The sequence below is a fragment of the Crinia signifera genome, chromosome 7 (assembly GCF_055691185.1).
Source record: "Crinia signifera chromosome 7, ASM5569118v1, whole genome shotgun sequence".
Lineage (NCBI taxonomy): Eukaryota > Metazoa > Chordata > Amphibia > Anura > Myobatrachidae > Crinia > Crinia signifera.
This window is the reverse complement of record NC_139223.1, coordinates 2,663,543-2,683,548: the sequence shown is the minus strand read 5'-3', so window position 1 is coordinate 2,683,548 and position 20,006 is coordinate 2,663,543. Positions and strand designations below refer to the sequence as shown.

Below are 20,006 nucleotides of genomic sequence, written 5' to 3'. Positions count from 1 at the left end.
GTAAGGGGATGATGGGGACGGCTGCCGGAGCATTTACCAGTGTTAGGGGATGATGTGGACAGCTGCCGGAGCATTTACCAGTGTTAGGGGATGATGGGGACGACTGCCGGAGCATTTACCAGTGTTAGGGGATGATGGGGACGACTGCCGGAGCATTTACCAGTGTTAGGGGATGATTAGGACGGCTGCCGGAGCATTTACCAGTGTTAGGGGATGTTGTGGACGGCTGCCGGAGCATTTACCAGTGTTAGGGGATGATGGGGACGACTGCCGGAGCATTTACCAGTGTTAGGGGATGATGGGGACGACTGCCGGAGCATTTACCAGTGTTAGGGGATGATTAGGATAGCTGCTGGAGCATTTACCAGTGTTAGGGGATGATGGGTGTGAGGTTATCAGACTCACTGTAAATCTGTAATTATTATATTTTAGTAGGTGTAGTGATTAATGTACTTTTTAGTCCGTCGGTACCCTCTTGTTCTCCATATATGTCTATATTCCCCATAGCTGTGTGTATTTCCAGATCAGATCGCTCTTGCCCAAATATGGTCTGACAGGAAATAGCCAGGAAAGAACATTGCATGGATTCACCCATATGTTATGTCCACAGGGGGTGATCCAATTCCCCTGCTATCAACAAGAAGGTTGTCCACAGGGGGTGACCACCACACAACGTAATCAGCTGGTTATTGTTCGTTGTATTGATACTCCCTTGCATATCTCTGGTCACTAGCAGACTTACTGGAACCGACCCCAGCAGGGGGGGGGGGGGGCAGCAGCAGTAGCTGGGAGGGGGATATGCCTGACTCTTGAATCCACCAATCAAGATCCACTGCAAGCCCACTTTTGGTTTGTGCACCGTGGGAATTGAGAAGTTTTTAAAATGACTTGCACACAAGCCAGGAGGGAGATTTGATGGACTGTCCTGGACTAAGAGGTTGTACTCTGTCTAGGTATCGTGTGGACTTATCTGCTATCACTGCTGTGTGGAGGAGTGATAGTTTTGTGATTTGGAACTGCTGCTACAAGGACTGCCATTGGACTGCTACCCGATAACGTTTATATGCTACATTTGCCTCTTGTTCCTGTGTTTGTCTACCTGTGTGTGCTGTGATAAAAATAAACCATATTTTGGTTTCATCTGCTCGGTGTCTGAGTGATTGAAGAACTCGTATCCTCACAATGGGGACGGCTCCTGGAGCATTTACCAGCGTTAGGGGATGATGTGGACAGCAGTGTCGGAGCATTTACCAGCCTTAGGGGATGATGGGAACGGCTGCTGGAGCATTTACCAGTGTTAGGGGATGATGAGGATGGCTGCCGGAGCATTTACCAGTGTTAGGGGATGATGGGGACGGCTGCCGGAGCATTTACCAGTGTTAGGGGATGATGGGGACGGCTGCCGGAGCATTTACCAGTGTTAGGGGATGATGGGGACGGCTGCCGGAGCATTTACCAGTGTTAGGGGATGATGAGGACGGCTGCCGGAGCATTTACCAGTGTTAGGGGATGAGGAGGACGGCTGCCGGAGCATTTACCAGTGTTAGGGGATGATGTGGAGCATTTACCAGTGTTAGGGGATGATGAGGACGGCTGCCGGAGCATTTACCAGTGTTAGGGGATGATGGGGACGGCTGCCGGAGCATTTACCAGTGTTAGGGGATGATGAGGACGGCTGCCGGAGCATTTGCCAGTGTTAGGGGATGATGGGGACGGCTGCCGGAGCATTTACCAGTGTTAAGGGATGATGGGGACGGCTGCCGGAGCATTTACCAGTGTTAGGGGATGATGGGGACGGCTGCTGGAGCATTTCCCAGTGTTAGGGGATGTTGTGGACGGCTGCCGGAGCATTTACCAGTGTTAGGGGATGATGAGGACGGGTGCCGGAGCATTTACCAGTGTTAGGGGATGATGGGGACGGCTGCCGGAGCATTTACCAGTGTTAGGGGATGTTGTGGACGGCTGCCGGAGCATTTACCAGTGTTAGGGGATGATGAGGATGGCTGCCGGAGCATTTACCAGTGTTAGGGGATGATGGGGACGGCTGCCGGAACATTTACCAGTGTTAGGGGATGATGGGGACGGCTGCCGGAGCAGTTAGAGGATGATGGGGACGGCTGCCGGAGCATTTACTAGTGTTAGGGGATGATGGGGACGGCTGCCGGAGCATTTACCAGTGTTAGGGGATGTTGTGGACGGCTGCCGGAGCATTTACCAGTGTTAGGGGATGATGAGGACGGCTGCTGGAGCATTTACCAGTGTTAGGGGATGTTGTGGACGGCTGCCGGAGCATTTACCAGTGTTAGGGGATGATGGGGACGGCTGCTGGAGCATTTACCAGTGTTAGGGGATGTTGTGGACGGCTGCCGGAGCATTTACCAGTGTTAGGGGATGATGTGGACGGCTGCCGGAGCATTTACTAGTGTTAGGGGATGTTGTGGACGGCTGCCGGAGCATTTACCAGTGTTAGGGGATGATGTGGACGGCTGCCGGAGCATTTACCAGTGTTAGGGGATGATGGGGACGGCTGCCGGAGCATTGACCAGTGTTAGGGGATGATGGGGACGGCTGCCGGAGCATTTACCAGTGTTAGGGGATGACGAGGACGGCTGCCGGAGCATTTACCAGTGTTAGGGGATGATGAGGACGGCTGCCGGAGCATTTACCAGTGTTAGGGGATGATGTGGACGGCTGCTGGAGCATTTACCAGTGTTAGGGGATGATGAGGACGGCTGCCGGAGCATTTACCAGTGTTAGGGGATGATGAGGACGGCTGCCGGAGCATTTACCAGTGTTAGGGGATGATGGGGACGGCTGCCGGAGCATTAACCAGTGTTAGGGGATGTTGTGGATGGCTGCCGGAGCATTTACCAGTGTTAGGGGATGATGGGGACGGCTGCCGGAGCATTTACTAGTGTTAGGGGATGATGAGGACGGCTGCCGGAGCATTTGTCAGTGTTAGGGGATGTTGTGGACGGCTGCCGGAGCATTTACCAGTGTTAGGGGATGATGGGGACGGCTGCCGGAGCATTTACCAGCCTTAGGGGATGATGGGGGCGGCTTCCGGAGCATTAACCAGTGTTAGGGGATGATGAGGACGGCTGCCGGAGCATTTACCAGTGTTAGGGGATGAAGGGGACGGCTGCCGGAGCATTTACCAGTGTTAGGGGATGATGGGGACGGCTGCCGGAGCATTTACCAGCGTTGGGGATGATGGGGACGGCTGCCGGAGCATTTACCAGTGTTAGGGGATGATGAGGATGGGTGCCGGAGCATTTACCAGTGTTAGGGGATGTTGTGGACGGCTGCCGGAGCATTTACCAGTGTTAGGGGATGATGAGGACGGCTGCCGGAGCATTTACCAGTGTTAGGGGATGATGGGGACGGCTGCCGGAGCATTTACCAGTGTTAGGGGATGATGGGCACGGCTGCCGGAGCATTTACCAGTGTTAGGGGATGTTGTGGACGGCTGCCGGAGCATTTACCAGTGTTAGGGGATGTTGTGGACGGCTGCCGGAGCATTTATCCCCTCACAATACTGAATCGCTGCAGAAAGTAAGTAACCGCCAACCTTCCTGACTGTTCTGTTGGGATTGCACAAATAATACTGCATTACTAATCCCTATAGAGTGTAAGCCTGCGAGCACAGCCGAGCAATGCTGGCATTTTTAATGGATATTTTGAGGATCTCTTACAGCAACATTGACACTCAGAGTTTAATAAAAAGGTTTGCTTGCCACTTTTCACACCTATTTTGACAAATTCCCTTGGAACTCAGAGGGTTAATAATATGGTCAGCCATGCGGATGTGTGCAGCACATGTGTTCCTGATACAGAATCAGGAGTGTGACATCTTGTGGTCACGGAGTATTACACGGTGATGGGATAACACTGCACATAACAGGAATGTTACCTTGTTGTTGTTGTTGCTGCTGGACGTTATTGGGATAACCCACGTTTCCATTTTTGTAGCCTGCAGGAGAAACACAAGTCTATGAATACTGTAGTGGAAGACGGGACAGGGGAGGGAGGCAGACAGCGCAAGGGGATGGTGCGAAATGTACACAGTGACAGACTGAGGCAATGCCCCCTCGGAATGAGTGCTCCTATCAGATGTCCCTGAGTGGGGTGCCACACAGGCAGTCTGCTCTGTAGCTGCACTGGGGCAATAGTGGGAGCGTGTGTGCCCATGGCTTGGTACTGAATGGGCGAGGAGAGACTACAGAGACGCTGAGAGCTGGATGCATGCCCGTTAATTTATCATCTGCAATTGTACTGCGCTACTTCCTGTGTCAGCTCCACACTTTTACTAAACTAGAATTTAGCCACTATATCCTGGGAGAAGAGGATTGGCCGAAGCATAGAACCTACAGGCAGAGATTGAGACAATGTAACAGACTGGAGGGAAAATAGAAAAGGGGTGAGGGGCACAGGGTGGGGCGTACCTCCTTGAGCATTATTTGGGTAACCTCCAGCTCCGTGACCTACAGACACAGAAATTACTACAATACATTGATAGGTACAATGTAAACGATAAGGTCAGTGTAGAACCATGCATGGTTAATGGAGGATCTGGCATCGGGAGGGTGAGAGAAGGGACACACAGAGGCAGATGGAACTTAGGGCAATACACAAGTGAGAGGCGTTACACACATGGGGAGGGATGAGGAAGGACAGGGTTCCCCACATGGAGATGGTAGATAGAGCCATAGACAGGTGAGGGGAGTGACACACATGGGGAGGGATGAGGAAGGACAGGGTTCCCCAGAGGGAGATGGGAAATATCTCCATAGACAGGTGAGGGAGGGACACACATGGAGAGGTATGAGGAAGAACAGGGTTGCCCACATGGAGATGGTACATAGCTCCATAGACAGGTGATGGGACGGACACACATGGAGAGAGATGAGGAAGCACAGGGTTCCCCAGAGGGAGATGGGAAATAGCTCCATAGACAGGTGATGGGACGGACACACATGGGGAGGGATGAGGAAGGACAGGGTTCCCCAGAGGGAGATGGGAAATAGGGCCATAGATAGGTGATGGGACGGACACACATGGGGAGGGATGAGGAAGGACAGGGTTCCCCAGAGGGAGATGGGATATAGCTCCATAGACAGGTGATGGGACGGACACACATGGGGAGGGATGAGGAAGGACAGGGTTCACCAGAAGGATATGGAAGATACAGTAGGACCATAGACAGGTGAGGGAGGGACACACACGGAGAGGGATGAGGAAGGACAGGGTTCCCCAGAGGGACATGGTAGATAGGACCATAGACAGGTGAGGGAGGGACACACATGGGGAGAGATGAGGAAGGACAGGGTTCCCCAGAGGGATATGGTAGATAGGACCATAGACAGGTGAGGGGAGTGACACACATGGAGAGAGATGAGGAAGGACAGGTTTCCCCAGAGGGAGATGTGAAATAGGGCCATAGACAGGTGAGGGGAATGACACACATGGAGAGGGATGAGGAAGGACAGGGTTCCCCAGAGGGAGATGGGATATAGCTCCATAGACAGGTGATGGGACGGACACACATGGGGAGGGATGAGGAAGGACAGGGTTCCCCAGAGGGAGATGGGAAATAGGGCCATAGATAGGTGAGGGGAATGACACACATGGGAAGGGATGAGGAAGCACAGGGTTCACTAGAAGGATATGGAAGATACAGTAGGACCATAGACAGGTGAGGGAGGGACACACATGGAGAGGGATGAGGAAGGACAGGGTTCCCCAGAGGCAGATGGGAAATAGGGCCATAGACAGGTGAGGGAGGGACACACATGGAGAGGGATGAGGAAGGACGGGGTTCCCCAGAGGGACATGGTAGATAGGACCATAGACAGGTGAGGGGAGTGACACACATGGAGAGAGATGAGGATGGACGGGAGATGGGAAATAGGGCCATAGACAGGTGAGGGAGGGACACACATGGAAAGAGATGAGGAAGTACAGAGTACACCAGAGGGAGATGGTAGATAGGACCATAGACAGGTGAGGGAGGGACAATCATGGAGAGGGATGAGGAAGGACAGGGTTCCCCAGAGGCAGATGGGAAATAGCTCCATAGACAGGTGAGGGGAATGACACACATGGAGAGGGATGAGGAAGGACAGGGTTCCCCAGAGGGAGATGGGAAATAGGGCCATAGACAGGCGATGGGACGGACACACATGGGGAGGGATGAGGAAGGACAGGGTTCCCCAGAGGGAGATGGGAAATAGGGCCATAGATAGGTGAGGGAGGGACACACATGGAGAGGTATGAGGAAGAACAGGGTTGCCCACATGGAGATGGTACATAGCTCCATAGACAGGTGATGGGAGGGACACACATGGAAAGAGATGAGGAAGTACAGAGTACACCAGAGGGAGATGGTAGATAGGACCATAGACAGGTGAGGGAGGGACAATCATGGAGAGGGATGAGGAAGGACAGGGTTCCCCAGAGGCAGATGGGAAATAGCTCCATAGACAGGTGAGGGGAATGACACACATGGAGAGGGATGAGGAAGGACAGGGTTCCCCAGAGGGAGATGGGAAATAGGGCCATAGACAGGCGATGGGACGGACACACATGGGGAGGGATGAGGAAGGACAGGGTTTGCCAGAGGGAGATGGGAAATAGGGCCATAGATAGGTGAGGGGAATGACACACATGGGGAGGGATGAGGAAGGAGAGGGTTCACCAGAAGGATATGGAAGATACAGTAGGACCATAGACAGGTGAGGGAGGGACACACACGGAGAGGGATGAGGAAGGACAGGGTTCCCCAGAGGGAGATGGTAGACAGGGCCATAGACAGGTGAGGGAGGGACACACATGGAAAGAGATGAGGAAGGACAGGGTTCCCCAGAGGGAGATGGGAAATAGCTCCATAGACAGGTGAGGGAGGGACACACATGGGGAGGGATGAGGAAGGACAGGGTTCCCCAGAGGGAGATGGGAAATAGCTCCATAGACAGGTGAGGGGAATGACACACATGGGGAGGGATGAGGAAGGACAGGGTTGCCCACATGGAGATGGTACATAGCTCCATAGACAGGTGAGGGGAGGGACACACATGGAGAGGTATGAGGAAGGTCAGAGTACACCAGAGGGAGATGGTAGATAGGGTCATATGCAGGTGAGGGGAGTGACACACATGGAGAGGGATGAGGAAGGACAGGGTTCCCCAGACGTAGATGGTAGATACTCTATATGAGTATACATGCTATACCTGCTTTGGAAGGTTTTGCCCCATATCCTAAAATGGAGAGACATGTAATCAGTGAGGGCACCATCCACCCTGAGAAGATGGAGTCTGTAGAGTACATGATCTTAGACTGACATCTTAGGAGTAGTCAGTTCTCCCATTAACACGGATATAACCTCTTGTAACAGCGGGATCTCCTAATATACATGAGCTTTGCCTGATTCCCCCAATCACCCGCATCTAGCAAATTAGTGAACTACAGGTCAGAGGTTATTTGAGATCAATGGCACAGAATTATGCAGAGCTGTGTGCTTGGCGTGACCCAGGCATGGCAGAGTGTGAGAAGACTGGTACCTGGTTGCTGCACATTGCTGGGGTATTGTCCACCTCCGTTTCCATACCCTAAAGACAGAAAGATATGAAAGTTGCTTGTCATATGTAAGAATGGCTGATGGAAGAAGAGTCAGCGAGGTTGGAGAAAGTAAACTACAGATACAGGACCAGAGAGGAGAAAAAGGAACAAGGACAGTACCAGCTTGGGCGCCAATCTGCGGGTAGCTTCCTGCTCCATAACCTGCCAACACAGAGTCATAACAGAGGTCAATGAAAGCAGTAACACGTGGTGTCATGTCAGGTTGTCCTCTAAGTATATAATACATTAACTAAAGAGACCACATAGAGCACAGACACAGACCACATAGAGCACAGACACAGACCACATAGAGCACAGATAAAGTCCACATAGAGGACAGACACAGACCACATAGAGCACAGACACAGACCACATAGAGCACAGATACAGACCACATAGAGCACAGATACAGACCACATAGAGCACAGACACAGACCACATAGAGCTGGGCAGAGGAAGAGGTTCCAGAACCGCCGCTTCCATCTCTCAGCAAACACCAGACATCTTACCAGTTCTTATGAGTTAATGGATGTGTCACCATCACCTCACTCATACGTAACCCATCAATGCCACCCATGCAGAGACCCTGAACTTCTCTCAGACCCCAATTACATATGAAGCTACTGCCACCATCCTTCCTCTCATTCATCCTTTCATATACCAGGTCACTTCCTTTCTCTACATGTTGGTAGTACATAGTAATATCCCCTCTCACACCCTTCTCCATCATCTCTCTCCCCCATGTACAGCCATCTCCAACATTCACTCTCTCCACCTGTCTAGTTGGAAATCTCCAATGGTTCCATTGGGATTATATGAAGACCATTCTCACAGGAAATCAGGGCCGGTGTAAGGCTTCTCAGCGCCCTAGGCAAAACTTCGACCTATTGCCCCCCCCCCCCCCATACTGCCACCAATAACCATTTTCCAACCCCTTAATACATGCTTGCCTAACATTCTGGAATGGCAGGGAGCCTCCCAAAATTCAGTGGTCCTCCCAGCCCCCATGTAGGTGGGCAAAACCCATGCTTTTTCTGGAGGCCCCCAGCACCCTCCCCTTTGCCACCCACAACAGAGTACAGGAAGAGAGGGCAGCAACATAGGAAGTATGTCTCATGAGAAAGTATGGAGGTGAGGTTGTAGAGGTTCCACATGAACCACCTGCATTAAGTACAACAAGGATCCTCACAGAAATCCTTGATTTTTTGATAGGCAGACTTGGTGGCGCCACCCTAGAACCTGGCGCCCTAGGCAGCTGCCTAAAGCTGCCTAGTGGTAGAGCCGGCCCTGCAGGAAATTCATAACTCCCATTTTCTCCTCCAGTCCCCAGATTTTGCAAATGGACATACAGATGGAGCCGGCCTTGTTCTTGCAGGGGCTGGCGAAACTATCACCAGCCCCTGCCAGCTCCCACCCCGTGACGACGGAGCTCCCCGCTGCCATCCGCTGCCTTTCCCGCCAACAGAGCCGGTCTTCACCACTGCCCTGACCCCCCCCCCCCTAACCCTGCCTGTCTCTGTCTCCCTAAAGCGGAGACGGGCAGGGACCCGCTGCCCAGCCAGGCAACAATGAGATGCTCTCCATCTGTACTGTATTTCTCGGCTTCACCTGGACATGGCATGCCACTGGCCTGGCACACGGAGAGCAGATGCAGTGGTTGGTAGAGCAGTTACTGAAGGAATGGGAAGACTTGACCCAATACCTGCTTGGTCTCCAATCTGTGGATAGCTCCCCGCTCCATAGCCTGCAGCTTGGGCTCCATACTGTGGATAGCTCCCGGCACCATAGCCTGCAGCTTGGGCTCCATACTGTGGGTAGCTCTCCGCTCCATAGCCAGCACCTTGGGCTCCATACTGTGGGTAGCTTCCCGCTCCATAGCCTGCAGATTGGGCTCCATACTGTGGATAGCTCCCCGCTCCGTAACCTGCGGCCTGGGCTCCAAACTGAGGATAGCTCCCGGCTCCGAAACCTGAAGAGGGGGTGTCAGACTGATGAGAATAGGTTGTAAAGAAGGTTACAGAGAGGGCCACATGAGTCATACATGTTCCCAAATGTCAGTAGCACATCTGAAAATAACTAGAGAAAGCGGCACTGAAGCCTTCGTGGTTGCTTCCCCTGGAATTAGAATACGGTGCTATAACCACCTTTGTGCTATACACAGGATCATTAGTACTGCTCGTCAGGCAGACTCTATAGGACATCATATAGATGGTTAGAGAGAAATGGTTGGACAGGATGCACGGAACCCAAATAGGGGGAAGATACAAAAAGAAGTAACCATTATACCAGTACCTGACTTGGGGGGTTTTCCTGCATAACCTAAAAGTACAATAATTGTAATTATAATCATTTCTAAAATCAATAATCGTACATAAAGGATCTAGCCATATGATTATATAATATTATATGTCCCGCCGTTTGTGTGTATATATATATATATATATATATATATATATATATATATTGAGGCCCTTGAGAGACAATTGTTAGTATAGGACTTGCAGTGAAATGGGGTCCCTTGGCGATGGGCTGCAAGCTTAAATGCATTGATCAATTCATGAACTAAAACCCCATTATTTATTTGATTATTTGATTAATTGTATACTAAGGTGAGTTAGTTCATTATGGAGAGTGTTGAGTCCCTGTATTTATATTTATTAGAGCATGTGGTCACAGACCACTTCACCCCAACTTGGGAATGGTAAGTGCTGCTTGCACCCCATTCGCAGGGATGGTGAGTGTTGTTGTACTCTGTATATATATATATATATATATATATATCTGAACAAAGTACAGGCGGCACTCGGAGGTCTTTGGCAAAAAAGTGTATTTGGAAAAATAAAGCTGACGTTTCGGAGCAGCGCTCCTTCTTCAAAAGCTGGTAGGTGAGACATCTCACCTACCAGCTTTTGAAGAAGGAGCGCTGCTCCGAAACGTCAGCTTTATTTTTCCAAATACACTTTTTTGCCAAAGACCTCCGAGTGCCGCCTGTACTTTGTTCAGATATCTATATTGTGTGAAGGCACCGGGGCAGTTGTCACGTTGTGGAGAGTGCCAGGCCGCAACCCCACCAACTATATATATATATATATATATATATATATATATATATATATATATATATATATACAGTATATATTAATGTGTGTATTATGCAGAATGGTACCTTGCTGGGGGATGTTACTGGGATACTTGGCAGCTCCATTCCCATATCCTACAGAGGCAAAAGAAAGTAAATAACATATACACAGTTTATATAAGCCCAGTAGCCTAAACAAATTTAGCTCCCTCTCGCCAGGTTAAGACCCATCTATGCCTTACCCGTCCGCGTCTGGTCTGTGGCCGGGACACGCAGATCTACTAGTCTGCGTCACAGCGCTCCTCCTGCCTCCTTATGAAAAATGTCCCTCACAAAATGTCCGCCCCCTAATAGCAGATTATTTTTAAGAATGCTAGAGGAGGCCACCACCACAGATACGGCGGCAGGTGGCAGCGCAACAATAGCCCCGCAGATCTCCGGTGCCCACACTTAGTCAGCTCCTCCCCATTGTTGCGGGGTCTGCGGCACTATTGTTACGCCACTGTATAAACCCTAAAGCCTAGTATAGTCTATACAGTACATGGTAGGCTGGAATGTTTGTGGGCTCAGTGGCTTATTGGTGACCCTCACCAACTACATATGGCTATGTATGATGGGTTGGGAGGCAGGATGGAGAAGAACAAGTCCATAGCTGGGACATTACCTCCTTGTGCTGCCATGTTTGGGTATCCTCCAGCTCCGTACCCTGCAGAGATAGTGTGGGAATGAGAGGGGTGTAGGTGAGGAAGAGAGAGGCAGCAATAAGACAAAACATTGCACCTAGGGGTAAAGGACACCGGCAGGACACTTTACTCCAAAATACCTTCTGCTGGCTCGATAGAGTTGTGACCATATCATCTGGATTTTATAACATTACAGCAATCCTGTTCTGACTAAAATCTATCATATTTAGGTATAATAATGTGTCCCATTGCCGTACATCCAGAAATTTCCCCTATTAAGGCATAATATTGTGTCCCATTGCCATACCAACAGAAATCTTCCCTTTTGAGGCATGTTGGTCTGTCTCATAAATATACCACCAGAAATCTCTCATTTTGAGTCACAATGATGTGTCCCATTGATATACCACCAGAAATCTCTCATTTTGAGGTACAATATTGTGCCCTATTGCCTTACCACCAGAAATCTCTCCTTTTGAGACATAGTAAAGAGTCCCATTGCCGTTCCACCAGAAACCTCCCCTTTTGAGGCACATTAATGTGTCCATTAAAATACCACCGGAAATCTCTCCTATTGAGGAACAATGATGTGTCCCAATTCTGTACCACCAGAAATGTAGCCTATTGAGGCACAAAGACATGTCCCATTGCTGTATCACCGCTACAGAGACTACTTGGCTAGACATAGGAGACATAAGAAGGGCTAATACCTGCTTTGTATTGCTTTGTTCCTAATCCTGTAACACATCAATATATATATATAGCAGTTAGAATTATACACACACACACATAGAATTATTTTGTACATAACATACAGGAGATGCTGACAGGACTGACAGGCTGTTGAATATGCTGAAGGTTAATAGAACTTTATAGTCCTCTCATGTATATAGATCTATGTCTGTATTGGGTGTAATAGTATGGTACCAGGATAGGTTAGTTGGAGTGTATGTTCGGTGGGATGTACTATTGGTGAATTACTTGCCCCAGTGTCTGCTGACTTCTTGATCTTACCTTGGCCAAGAATGTTTCTGGGGTAATTTCCATTTGCGTAACCTAGAAGGAATGTAAACACCACAAGGCTTTAGCAGCATGAAGATAAAACCATATAGGGTGCATGTACAGAATGAGCGCCAAGAGGTGACATGGGCATTCAGCATGGGGATGATAATGAAGGGGTATAATAATCCGGCATCAGGGTGATGAAAGCCGTGTAATTGGCTCCAAAAATGTGAGAATAATCTTCCGAAAAAAGGCAAATTTTATAAGATTGCCCATCATTTGAGACAAATCGTGCTACTGATTACATCGGTTCCATAATAATGGTTGCAGCATCTCACCATATGTGGCCACCTGTAAGGTGGGTGACACAGCACCAGGGTAAGGGGAATAAGTATGGGTGACCCAGGCTCAGGGGATAAGAGAATGGTGAGGTGGACATTGCCTAGAGACATAACATTTACACTTTGTACCCTGGAACCACAAGCGCTATTGTAATTCCATCTAAGGTTACCAGATTCCCTGGCATCTCTATATCAGCTGCAGGCTACCAAGCCTGTTCTGGTGCCTATGACTCCTACAGTGTAGAGGTGCAGATTTATCCCTACCATATACAGAGGAAGGACATACAGATGTAAAGTCATATAGTTACCTGTCTTCTGCTTGGCAGACTGAGGGATCTGTCCTTGACCTGTACATGGGTATACAGAGCAATAAGATGTATGTAAGAGAGGAGCAGGAAATATGACATCACTATACAGCAATGAGACGGGTGTAACAGAGGAGCAGGAAATATGACATCACTATACAGCAATGAGACGGGTGTAACAGAGGAGCAGGAAATATGACATCACTATACAGCAATGAGACGGGTGTAACAGAGGAGCAGGTAACATGACATCACTATACAGCAATGAGACAGGTGTAACAGAGGAGCAGTTAACATGACATCACTATACAGCAATGAGACGGGTGTAAGAGGAGCAGGAAATATGACATCACTATACAGCAATGAGACGGGTGTAAGAGAGGAGCAGGAAATATGACATCACTATACAGCAATGAGACGGGTGTAACAGAGGAGCAGGTAACATGACATCACTATACAGCAATGAGACAGGTGTAACAGAGGAGCAGTTAACATGACATCACTATACAGCAATGAGACAGGTGTAACAGAGGAGCAGGTAACATGACATCACTATACAGCAATGAGACGGGTGTAACAGAGGAGCAGGTAACATGACATCACTATACAGCAATGAGACGGGTGTAACAGAGGAGCAGGTAACATGACATCACTATACAGCAATGAGACGGGTGTAACAGAGGAGCAGGTAACATGACATCACTATACAGCAATGAGAGGGGTGTAACAGAGGAGCAGGTAACATGACATCACTATACAGCAATGAGAGGGGTGTAACAGAGGAGCAGGTAACATGACACCACTATACAGCAATGAGACGGGTGTAACAGAGGAGCAGGTAACATGACATCACTATACAGCAATGAGAGGGGTGTAACAGAGGAGCAGGTAACATGACACCACTATACAGCAATGAGAGGGGTGTAACAGAGGAGCAGGTAACATGACATCACTATACAGCAATGAGACGGGTGTAACAGAGGAGCAGGTAACATGACACCACTATACAGCAATGAGACGGGTGTAACAGAGGAGCAGGTAACATGACATCACTATACAGCAATGAGACGGGTGTAACAGAGGAGCAGGTAACATGACACCACTATACAGCAATGAGACAGGTGTAAGAGAGGAGCAGTTAACATAACATCACTATACAGCAATGAGACAGGTGTAAGAGAGGAGCAGGTAACATGACATCACTATACAGCAGTGAGACGGGTGTAAGAGAGGAGCAGGTAACATGACATCACTATACAGCAATGAGACGGGTGTAACAGAGGAGCAGGAAATATGACATCACTATACAGCAATGAGACGGGTGTAACAGAGGAGCAGTTAACATGACATCACTATACAGCAATGAGACAGGTGTAAGAGAGGAGCAGGAAATATGACATCACTATACAGCAATGAGACGGGTGTAACAGAGGAGCAGGAAATATGACATCACTATACAGCAATGAGACGGGTGTAACAGAGGAGCAGGTAACATGACATCACTATACAGCAATGAGACAGGTGTAACAGAGGAGCAAGTAACATGACATCACTATACAGCAATGAGACGGGTGTGACAGAGGAGCAGGTAACATGACATCACTATACAGCAATGAAACAGGTGTAACAGAGGAGCAGTTAACATGACATCACTATACAGCAATGAGACAGGTGTAAGAGAGGAGCAGGTAACATGACATCACTATACAGCAGTGAGACGGGTGTAAGAGAGGAGCAGGTAACATGACATCACTATACAGCAGTGAGACGGGTGTAAGAGAGGAGCAGGTAACATGACATCACAATACAGCAATGAGACGGGTGTGACAGGGGAGCAGGTAACCACAGGTAATATGCGGCAATCATAAAATGTTGTGATAATAAGGCGATAATTGGGCGCTAATAATATGGGGTGACAATAAGATGGGACACTAATAATATGGGGTGACAATAAGATGGGGCACTAATAAAATGGGGTGACAATAAGATGGGGCACTAATTAAATGGGGTTACATAAAATAGGGCACTAATAAAATGGGGTGACAATAAGACGCAGCATTAATATTATGGGGTGACATAAGATGGGGCACTAATAATATGGGGCACTAATAATATGGGGTGACAATAATATGGGGCACTAATGATATGGGGGGACAATAAGATGGGGCACTAATGACATGGGGTGACAATAAGATGGAGCACTAATAATATGGGGTGACAATAATCTGGGGTGACAATAATATGGGGTGACAATAATATGGGGCACTATTGATATGGGGTGACAATAATATGGGGCGACAATAAAATGAGACTCACCTGACTTCCTGGGTTTGACACCTAATCCTCCATACCCATTACGGAGACCTGAGGAGGAGACGACATGATCACTGACCGCCCTGTAACCTGCATGTGTATAACTGGGAGCCAGTCTGACCGCCCTGTAATCTGCACATGTATAACTGGGAGCCAGTCTGACCGCCCTGTAATCTGCATGTGTACAACTGGGAGCCAGTCTGACCGCCCTGTAATCTGCACGTGTATAACTGGGAGCCAGTCTGACCACCCTGTAAACTGCACGTGTATAACTGGGAGCCAGTCTGACCGCCCTATAATCTGCACGTGTATAACTGGGAGCCAGTCTGACCGCCCTATAACCTGCACGTGTATAACTGGGAGCCAGTGTGACCGCCCTGTAATCTGCACGTGTATAACTGGGAGCCAGTCTGACCGCCCTGTAATCTGCACGTGTATAACTGGGAGCCAGTCTGACCGCCCTCTAACCTGCACGTGTATAACTGGGAGCCAGTCTGAACCGCCCTGTAACCTGCATGTGTATAACTGGGAGCCAGTCTGACTGCCCTGTAATCTGCACGTGTATAACTGGGAGCCAGTCTGACCGCCCTGTAACCTGCACGTGTATAACTGGGAGCCAGTCTGACCGCCCTGTAGCCTGCACGTGTATAACTGGGAGCCAGTCTGACCGCCCTGTAATCTGCACGTGTATAACTGGGGGCCAGTCTGACCGCCCTCTAACCTGCACGTGTATAACTGGGAGCCAGTCTGAACCGCCCTGTAACCTGCATGTGTATAACTGGGAGCCAGTCTGACCGCCCTGTAACCTGCACGTGTATAACTGGGAGCCAGTCTGACCGCCCTGTAATCTGCACGTGTATAACTGGGAGCCAGTCTGACCGCCCTGTAATCTGCACGTGTATAACTGGGAGCCAGTGTGACCGCCCTGTAACCTGCACGTGTATAACTGGGGGCCAGTGTGACCGCCCTGTAACCTGCACGTGTATAACTGGGGGCCAGTCTGTAATCTGCACGTGTATAACTGGGAGCCAGTGTGACCGCCCTGTAATCTGCATGTGTACAACTGGGGGCCAGTCTGACCGCCCTGTAATCTGCACGTGTATAACTGGGGGCCAGTCTGACCGCCCTCTAACCTGCACGTGTATAACTGGGAGCCAGTCTGAACCGCCCTGTAACCTGCATGTGTATAACTGGGAGCCAGTCTGACTGCCCTGTAATCTGCACGTGTATAACTGGGAGCCAGTCTGACCGCCCTGTAACCTGCACGTGTATAACTGGGAGCCAGTCTGACCGCCCTGTAACCTTCACGTGTATAACTGGGAGCCAGTCTGACCGCCCTGTAACCTGCACGTGTATAACTGGGAGCCAGTCTGACCGCCCTGTTACCTGCACGTGTATAACTGGGGGCCAGTCTGACCGCCCTGTAACCTGCACGTGTATAACTGGAAGCCAGTGTGACCGCCCTGTAATCTGCATGTGTACAACTGGGGGCCAGTCTGACCGCCCTGTAATCTGCACATGTATAACTGGGAGCCAGGGTGACCGCCCTGTAATCTGCATGTGTACAACTGGGGGCCAGTCTGACCGCCCTGTAATCTGCACGTGTATAACTGGGAGCCAGTCTGACCGCCCTGTAATCTGCACGTGTATTACTGGGAGCCAGTCTGACCGCCCTGTAATCTGCACGTGTATAACTGGGGGCCAGTCTGCCCGCCCTGTAATCTGCACGTGTATAACTGGGGGCCAGTCTGCCCGCCCTGTAATCTGCACGTGTATAACTGGGAGCCAGTCTGACCGCCCTGTAATCTGCACGTGTATAACTGGGAGCCAGTCTGACCGCCCTGTAATCTGCACGTGTATAACTGGGAGCCAGTCTGCCCGCCCTATAATCTGCACATGTATTACTGGGACCCAGTGTGCTACTTACCAGTTGGACCCTGCTGATACCCCTGAGCTGGGTATTGGGGGTACTTTCCTGTGTGCAGAAATAACAGACTTATTATTCAGCAGCTAGAGCAGTAGTCTACTACACGGGGCGCAGACGCCAAGGGCAACGGCACAGGGCACAAACACCAAGGGCAACCGCATGGGTCACAGAAGCCAAGGGCAACAGCATGGGGCACAGATGCTAAGGTCAACTGCACGGGCACAGACGCCAAGGGCAACTGCATGGGGCACAGACGCCAAGGGCAACCGCATGGGGCACAGACGCCAAGGGCAACCGCACGGGACACAGACGTCAAGGGCAACCGCACAGGGCACAGGCCCTAAGGTTCACATACAGGATTGGGAATGATATGGAACTGGGAGATGATTGGTCAGTAACAGGCCTATACTTAGGACACGCGGGCATGTACTGAGGCTCGAGGAAACGAGATTCCGTACTGAATTAAGAAGAGGATTCTTCACCATTAGAGCAGTAACATTCTGGAACTCATTGCCGGTGGGGAGATTACAGCAACTACTGTTACTGAATATACATCAAAACTGGATGCAGCCACTAAGGGAATCCTACAGATGTGACTATAACTGGATGCAGCCACTAAGGGAATCCTATAGATGTGACTATAACTGGATGCAGCCACTGAGGGAATCCTATAGATGTGACTATAACTGGATGCAGCCACTAAGGGAATCCTATAGATGTGACTATAACTGGATGCAGCCACTAAGGGAATCCTACAGATATGATTACAACTGGATGCAGCCACTAAGGGAATCCTATAGATATGACTATAACTGGATGCAGCCACTAAGGGAATCCTATAGATATGACTATAACTGGATGCAGCCACTAAGGGAATCCTACAGATGTGACTATAACTGGATGCAGCCACTGAGGGAATCCTATAGATGTGACTATAACTGGATGCAGCCACTAAGGGAATCCTATAGATATGACTATAACTGGATGCAGCCACTAAGGGAATCCTATAGATATGACTATAACTGGATGCAGCCACTGAGGGAATCCTATAGATATGACTATAACTGGATGCAGCCACTAAGGGAATCCTATAGATGTGACTATAACTGGATGCAGCCACTAAGGGAATCCTATAGATATGACTATAACTGGATGCAGCCACTAAGGGAATCCTATAGATATGACTATAACTGGATGCAGTCACTGAGGGAATCCTATAGATGTGACTATAACTGGATGCAGCCACTAAGGGAATCCTACAGATGTGACTATAACTGGATGCAGCCACTAAGGGAATCCTACAGATGTGACTATAACTGGATGCAGCCACTGAGGGAATCCTATAGATGTGACTATAACTGGATGCAGCCACTAAGGGAATCCTATAGATATGACGGTACTCTTTACCTAGAACGGCGCCAGCGATTGAAATCGCGGTCGTCGTGGGTAAAAATCGCGGTCATCGCGGTAATCGCGGGCATCGCGGGTAAATCGGGATGGCCGCGATGACCGCGATGACCGCGATTTTCCCATAGGGAACAATGTTAAAAAGCCTGATTGACCGCGATTTTACACTTAAATGCCTCAATGGACCCGATTTGGGCATAGAAATCAATGTAAAATGGGCCACACAGCCCAAATAGGGCCAATTAACCGTTAAATGTCCCCCCCAATTTTTAACGCCACCCCACGATCCACGCCAACCCGAAGCGTGGCGAGCGCAGCGAGCCCGCGAGGGGCGGCGGTACGCGTCCTCCGACCTTTTCATGCCCTACTATCCACGTCGGCGTGGTGTGAGAATATAATAGTGTGGCGAGCGCAGCGAGCCACCGAGCCCGAAGCGTGGCGAGCGCAGCGAGCCCCGCGAGGGGACGCGGATACCTTCACAGGTAGACGCGTCCCCTCGCGGGCTTCACAGGTGTCCGCGTCGCCACGGACACCTGTGAAGCCCGCGAGGGGACGCGCATAACTGTGAAGGTATCCGCGTCCCCTCGCGGGGCTCGCTGCGCTCGCCACGCTTCGGGCTCGGTGGCTCGCTGCGCTCGCCACACTATTATATTCTCACACCACGCCGACGTGGATAGTAGGGCATGAAAAGGTCGGAGGACGCGTACCGCCGCCCCTCGCGGGCTCGCTGCGCTCGCCACGCTTCGGGTTGGCGTGGATCGTGGGGTGGCGTTAAAAATTGGGGGGGACATTTAAGGGTTAATGGGCTCTGTGGCCCATTTAACATTGATTCCTATCGCCAAATCGGGTGGATTGAGGCATTTAACATTAAAATCGGGTCCATCGCGCCTTTTAACATTGATTCCTATGGGAAATCGTGAGCATCGCGTCGCGGGCATCGTGGGTACATTTATGGCCGGCCGCGACGCGACCGACACGATTTTCATGTTTAACATTGGTTTCAATGGGAAATCGCGGGCATCGCGTCGGTCGCGTCGCGGCCATACATAAATGTACCCGCGATCAGCACGACGGGCGCCGTTCTAGGTAAAGAGTACCGATATGACTATAACTGGATGCAGCCACTGAGGGAATCCTACAGATATGACTATAACTGGATGCAGCCACTAAGGGAATCCTATAGATGTGACTATAACTGGATGCAGCCACTAAGGGAATCCTACAGATATGACTATAACTGGATGCAGCCACTAAGGGAATCCTATAGATGTGACTATAACTGGATGCAGCCACTAAGGGAATCCTATAGATATGACTATAACTGGATGCAGC

The 20,006-nt window shown here is 49.9% G+C and overlaps 1 protein-coding gene across 9 annotated transcripts in view; it reads right to left on the bottom strand.

Moving 5' to 3' along the window:
* Positions 1–20,006, bottom strand: part of LOC146019720 (uncharacterized) — a 121,810-nt gene that overhangs the window by 80,549 nt on the left and 21,255 nt on the right. For 7 of the 9 annotated variants that reach the window (XM_083152218.1, XM_083152223.1, XM_083152219.1 and 4 more), the window contains exons 4-17: positions 17,268–17,315; positions 15,344–15,391; positions 13,031–13,069; positions 12,394–12,435; positions 12,090–12,116; positions 11,361–11,402; positions 10,784–10,831; positions 9,910–9,936; positions 9,320–9,586; positions 7,738–7,779; positions 7,560–7,607; positions 7,230–7,256; positions 4,446–4,484; positions 3,914–3,973 (exon numbers count right to left, since the gene is read on the bottom strand). In XM_083152218.1, the coding sequence (XP_083008344.1) occupies positions 3,914–3,973; positions 4,446–4,484; positions 7,230–7,256; positions 7,560–7,607; positions 7,738–7,779; positions 9,320–9,586; positions 9,910–9,936; positions 10,784–10,831; positions 11,361–11,402; positions 12,090–12,116; positions 12,394–12,435; positions 13,031–13,069; positions 15,344–15,391; positions 17,268–17,315 (804 nt within the window). The remainder of the gene's footprint in view (positions 1–3,913; positions 3,974–4,445; positions 4,485–7,229; positions 7,257–7,559; positions 7,608–7,737; positions 7,780–9,319; positions 9,587–9,909; positions 9,937–10,783; positions 10,832–11,360; positions 11,403–12,089; positions 12,117–12,393; positions 12,436–13,030; positions 13,070–15,343; positions 15,392–17,267; positions 17,316–20,006) is intronic. The other 2 variants (XM_083152226.1, XM_083152222.1) reach the window with 2 other exon arrangements.